This window comes from Oreochromis aureus, linkage group 18, assembly GCF_013358895.1.
Source record: "Oreochromis aureus strain Israel breed Guangdong linkage group 18, ZZ_aureus, whole genome shotgun sequence".
Taxonomy (NCBI): Eukaryota; Metazoa; Chordata; class Actinopteri; order Cichliformes; family Cichlidae; genus Oreochromis; species Oreochromis aureus.
The window spans coordinates 5,255,651-5,261,709 of record NC_052959.1 but is presented as its reverse complement, the minus strand read 5'-3'; the positions used below and the strand labels follow the sequence as shown (position 1 = coordinate 5,261,709).

The 6,059-nt window shown below is 42.2% G+C and overlaps 1 protein-coding gene across 1 annotated transcript; it reads right to left on the bottom strand.

The window, feature by feature from the left end:
* Positions 1–511: 511 nt before the first annotated feature.
* LOC116317847 lies at positions 512–3,492 on the bottom strand. The gene is made up of 2 exons (XM_031736730.2): positions 2,909–3,492; positions 512–1,054 (listed from the first exon to the last, which is right to left on the bottom strand). The coding sequence occupies exons 1-2, from the start codon at positions 3,466–3,468 to the stop codon at positions 526–528; spliced, it is 1,089 nt and encodes a 362-aa protein (XP_031592590.2). The 5' UTR covers positions 3,469–3,492; the 3' UTR covers positions 512–525.
* Positions 3,493–6,059: the final 2,567 nt, after the last annotated feature.

Genomic DNA, 6,059 nt, shown 5'->3' with positions numbered 1-6,059 from the left:
TCCAAGATCTTATCCGTGCTGCACTCAATGAGCCCATTTGAGAAACTCACGCCTCGTCCCATCGTTTCAATCCCAGCGGGCAGCCTTGTGGGGGTTTGAACAGCCGGTTCCGCTTCCTTAATTCTTCGATAAGCCAGGGCCAAGCCAGCTCCGATCGGCAAGAACCCTGTTATCATGGTTCCGAATAGGTAGATATCTTCAGCACTCAGGCTCACCCGAGCCCAGACTTCTCGTTGAGGAAAGGGTGTCAATTGCATTCAGGGACCAGTTGATCAAATCCATAATTCCTCTTTTAGGTTTTAGAGAACAGACTGTGAGAGAGTGTTCCAGGGAAAAGTAATACAAAAAACACGAGACTAGACAAGGACATAAGAGGCTAAGCAGGGAAGCTAACGGAGAGGAGGAGGAGGAGGAGGAGGAAAAAAGTGCGACCGCCTTCACCGAGAGCAAGAGAAGAAGAGCAAAATTTAGTATTTTGGTCTAGACAACCAAAAATGTGATGTCCACATATGTGGACGCCAGGTCCTAGGAGATTAATAAATGTGTGTGCCAATAAGTTACTTGGCCCGTAAGCTGTTCTTCCCATTTTCCCAAAGCATTGGTCTTTAGATCAAAATCATCTTTTTGAGCTATTATTTCATCCTCTTTAGTCTTTGAGAATGTAAAAATAACATGGGATTTTGTATCTTCCCATTCCAAATTGGCAACATATTGAAGCAATGACGTTGATAAAGTTCCATTCTCTGGCTTGCATTTTTGAAAAGCTTCTTGGGTGCGGTTGTCAGATTTTTCAATTGCAGCCAAAAAATCTTTGTCAGCCACCTCTGGGTCACAGTTGAGATTGAAGATGGGGCTCCCTTGGATTGTGACATCTCCAGACGGAAAGTCTTCAGCAGTGCCATTTTTGATACGGAGGAGATGAATCTCCAAGAAGGTCTCAAAAAATTGTGACAAGTGCATGTTCAGTAAAGTGACGTCCTCCTCTAATGGTAATGTGTGATATTCACCCAGTTTTTTAATAGCTTGGAGATCAGCTTTCAACTGAAGAATGCACCTTGGTAAGAAAGATAGAAATAGCAATCATATAAGATCACATATTCTGCAACACTCAATAAATGTTAACAGTGAAGATGCAATCAGCAGAGGTAATGAAAACAGACAAGTTATTCATTCAAAACAGCAGACAGTGAATGCAGGGTGAAGACGAATGTCAGGTGGGATTTGTAAAGAAGGATAGCAGCAAGAGTAAAAAGAAAGGTTAACAACAAGGTGTTCTACTGTGATGTGTGGCTTGGAGACAGTGGCACTAACGCAAACATAGTAGTTATAGCTGGGAGGTGGCAGAGCTAACAGATTTAAAATGAGTGTACACTATATTGCCAAAAGTATTTAGTAATCCGCAAATCATTGAATTCGGGTGTTCCAATCACTTCCATGGCCACAGCACCCAGGCATTCAGACTGCTTCTACAAACATTTGTGAAAGAATGAGTTGTTCCCAGCTGTGCGTGGGTCCCTGCTCGACTGGACCACCACTGCAGCGGGCAGTCTGTCTCACTGATGGTGGATTCTGCACACGGGGCTTCCTCATCTGAATCTGTAGCACATTTTCTAACCCCCTATCTTCTACCACTGATAGTGGTCTATAGTCTAGAGCAATCCATTTTGCAAGAGAATTTGTAAGTTTGTCCCATGTTGACTTACTAATTTTAGTCCTGAAGCCAGTCATTTCATCAAGTTTGGGCTGCCGACACCTTTTGTTGGTACTTGAACTGCTAGTGCTAACAGCTAGTGGCCGGTGCTCCACACACTTGTCCCAAACCTCTTTGATCACTGCCAATGTGTCTTGGCAACAGCCTGGTCTTGTATGATGGTTGTCAAAGCAAATCAACCGTAGCAACATGTAAGATTTCTGGAGTGAAATGGTGGTCTGAAAAATAGTTCGACTAGATTCTGACACAATGTTATCATACGATCATTCATCCTGACAGAAGAAGCACTAGAGTTGATGGATGTCTGTTGCATGCCCACTCTACAAGGCCTTGGAGGTAGCTGAAGTAATAGGTAATATGTATGATTTCTTTATTCTACAGCCAAGAAAGTAAATCCTCACAAATGCTGTTGTCCTCCATCCTTTTATTATATGTATCAGTATGTGATATTTACCACAAAGTGTGCAACTGAATTTGGGTTACCTTTGATAAATAAACAAACAAACAATATATTAGGACACTTGCCATATGGAAAAGATATATACAAATCTTATAAAGTTTGTATCTGTCTTGTGTGAAACTTGTATGAAAAGTATACAAGAGTGAAAACAGATATAAGATCCCTTGAAAAATTATATAAATGAAACTTGTATGTTTTGGGTACTTACTGAAACAATATATGAAAGTAATGAGAAAGTGGCCACTTTCATGAGTAAATCATATAAGCTTTATATCATTCACTATATGAAGTAGGCCAAATGTTATGCAAGTTTTTTCTATTTCTTTTCCATATGTGTTGGAACCATTACATATCATATCATTAAAAGATTCGGAGAATATGGAGACAACTCAGTACAAAGCACAAGGCTGAAAACCACTATTTTAACAATAATCTTTGAATATTCAAGCAACACTGCTTAAAAAAATGGTTTCTGTATTGGAAACCAGTGGAAGGCCTCACACGACTTGTGGGATTTTTGGGTTTTTTTAAAGAGCTGATAAAGTAGCAACACTTTTTTAAATGTGTTGCTAACATGAAATCATTTTTATATATTTTTCAGTTTTGATGTGTTGTTTTCGTTCTATCTTTTGGTAAACATCGGCTTTCAATGCATATCATCGCATTCTGGTTTTTGACACGAAGTACCCACTGTTCTGGAAGTGGTTTTGTACACAAATATTCATTTTGATACCTACCTTTCTGTCACCTCTCTCATCCTGGAGGGGTTGTTAGCAATGTGGGGTACCAGTCTCAAGTATCTGCTGATCGTGTAAACTTGTGGTGGGTAGTATCCACTGAGATCCTTGAGAAACAAACCAGAAATGGGCCCCGACTCTGCCACTGGTTCTCCCCTGACCTGCTTGGCAAGAGTGTCAAACAACACGGCCAGAGACAAAGCCACTACTCCAACACCACCTAGAGTAACCTTGCCTTCCCTACCAAACGTTGTCCTCAGGCTCCTGGTGAAGTCCTCCAGTTGCTCGGGGGTCAGGGAAGTCTGCACTGCTTTGTAGTGGTTCTTCAGGTAAAAGGAAGAGTTGATGGACAGCATTTGGCTGAAAAGAGGACTGGGGTTGTAGCTTGGAAATGAGCAGATGCCTCGAGCAAAGGAGGCCAGCTGGGATGCGTCTGCAGGTGGACAGTGCAAGTTCCCCATCCTGATATGAATCTCAGATATTTGAGTAGGGATCTCAACAAAACTGCTAAAGCTGCAAAACCTCACTCTGTCAGTGTCTGACAGACTGTCTCTGGGCATCACCTATAAAGACATCATCACCTTTAGTTAATTATTCACCTGCTTCCAAACGGTATGTAACTGTTTGCTTTGCTCTAATGTTTGATCTAGTTTCCATGCTGTTGCAGTCCACAGTCAGTGAATGAGTGCTCAGAGTGATAGGCAAAGGCTAAAAGTGAATTAGGCCCAGCATGTTTGAGGTTAATGCCAATCTGTAGATCCACTTGTTAAACTTAGTTAATGTCAGCACGCGCTTGGTGTGAGCATCACTCCAAGTACACAGGTATTTCAAATAAAGTACCGTAATTCCCGGACTACAGAACGCACCTGATTAAAAGCTGCATGCTCTAATTTTAGAAAGAAAATCAATTTTGTACTTGTACAGGCCGCAACGGATTTTAAGCTGTATGCGTTTCACTCGTAATATGAGATATTTACACTGAAATATTACACATGAGGATTTTTAACGTTATCTGAAATCTACATGAAACAATGACACAACTACTTTTTTCAATTTTTCCAATTTATTTTTATTTTTTTACCAATTGTCCAAATGAGTCTGTGATTGGCCTTAGTGTCCCAGAAATCATATTTATGTACAACTAAATATGACTCAGCAAAGATGTTTTAAATGGATGATTCCTCATCCATTTATATATTTGCTGAGTCCTAAATTTGATGTCAGTGAGCTTATCAGTGGTTGGTGTTAAAAAAAAGCCCCCAAATCCCCTATGAGCAAGCACTTGGCGACAGTGGAGAGGAAAAACTCCCTCTTAATAGGAAGAAACCTCTGACAGAACCGGGCTCAGGAAGGGGTGGCCTTCTGTCTCGACCGAGTGGGCTTCAAATGTTCACTGACAATTTAGTTGTATATAAATATGATTTTTAGGACGTGGTGTTGAGACCAATTAGGTGAAACTGGGGATGCAGACAGTTCCGCTTCTTCTTCTTCTTCTTCTTACTTGGCGGAATCTCTGGCAGGCTCTTAACTTCAGTCTCGAGTTCAGCCACCTGCACAGTGAACATTTTCTGCTTGTCTCGTAGACTTTGCAAAGATTCCTGCACAGACAATGCAGGCGAGTCCTCTTTTTCTTCTTTTTCTTGTTGTCTGGTGTCTTTTTCTTTCAGAGGCTCCTGCAGAGACATTGCAGTGGATGGCGGTGAGTCCTCTTTTTCCATCTTCTCTCCTCCAGCGTGTTTTTCTTTCAGAGGCTCAGATGTTTGTATTTCATTTGCATCGGTGGAATTTTGTTCTTGTGGCTCCTGTGCGATTTTAAGTGAGGAAGCTTTGGCCTCTTTTAGCTCTTGTTCAAGAGACTCAACCTTCAAATCATGAAGGGCCTTGTTGGAGCAGAGCTGGGATTTCAGGTCACTGATTTCCAGGTTGAGTGTCTCCTGCTCCTGCCTATTTTTAACAGCCTGCTCTTCGAGCTGATTTTGAGCTGCTAGGAGCTGTTTCTGGAGCATCTCAATCTGCTCTTGCTGAATTCTACATTGGACCTCAAATTCAGCCTCCTTAGAGGACATCAGTCCTACAGAGTCTGTGTGTGAAGCCTCTGTGGTTGGAGTGGCAGACTCCACACACTGCTCTGTGGTAGGGTGGCTGATTTGGTCCTGCAGGGTAACCATCACCTCATCCAGTATGACAATAGCTTCACTGTCATTTGTGAGAGCCTCTGTCTCACTGATGTCATTGGGCTTATTACTAGAAGCCTCCTCTAGCTGCTCTATGAGGACTTTAATTGTTTCCTCATGACTTCTGTTGTTCTCATGCATTTGTGCATGAAGTTTGTTCACCTGAAACTGGTGATAAGAGGCCCTCTTGTTTGCAGCTACCATTTTCCAGTAAAGGGCGTTCTGATGGTATTGGGAGGCTTCCAGTTGCTGTCTGAGAGCAGCAATCTCGTGCCAGGGATTAAACTGGACACTGCCCTGATGGGGTCTAAATGTGGGATTGGGTTGATATTGCCAAGTCCCTCCATTAGGCCCAGGGTTTGGTCTGCTGGGCTTATTCACATTTCCCTCTCTCGCCATATTCATGTCCTCCTTTGCATTTGAAATGGTGAGGGATTCAGCTTTTTCCCTTTCAGGAGTGGCTTCAGTGTTTTCTTGCATTTCTTTATTTGTTGGGTTTGCTCCATCACCCATGTTGTTTTGAGCTTCAAGAAGAGCCCGGGCATATGCCCGAGTAATTGGTCTTCTCGGTTCTTCAGCCACTCTTTTCTGTTTTTCCTTTTTTTGTTTCTTTGGTTTCACAACCATTTCCTTTTGTGGTTGTGCCACAGGAGACTTTTCAGGATTTGGTTGTGCGGCTTTTTCAAGCTCAGGTTTTGGCCTTTGCAAGATTGTTATTTTTGGTGTGATGACCATTTCTATTTTTGCTTCTGCCATTGTAAATGCGTCAGCGTTTATGTCTCATGTTTCTCTCGTCTGCCTTGTCTTTGTTTTAACAACCAGGTTGTTTTGTGTTTCTGCCATCCGAGATCCACTAAAGTTGGTTGAATGTCTCCCCTATTTAAGGGATTTGCCAGTAGAATGTGCACTGTGACATCACGGGCTGTCCCTTTGAAGTGCTGTTCCTTTGAAGTGCCATGATTGGAACAATTCAAAAT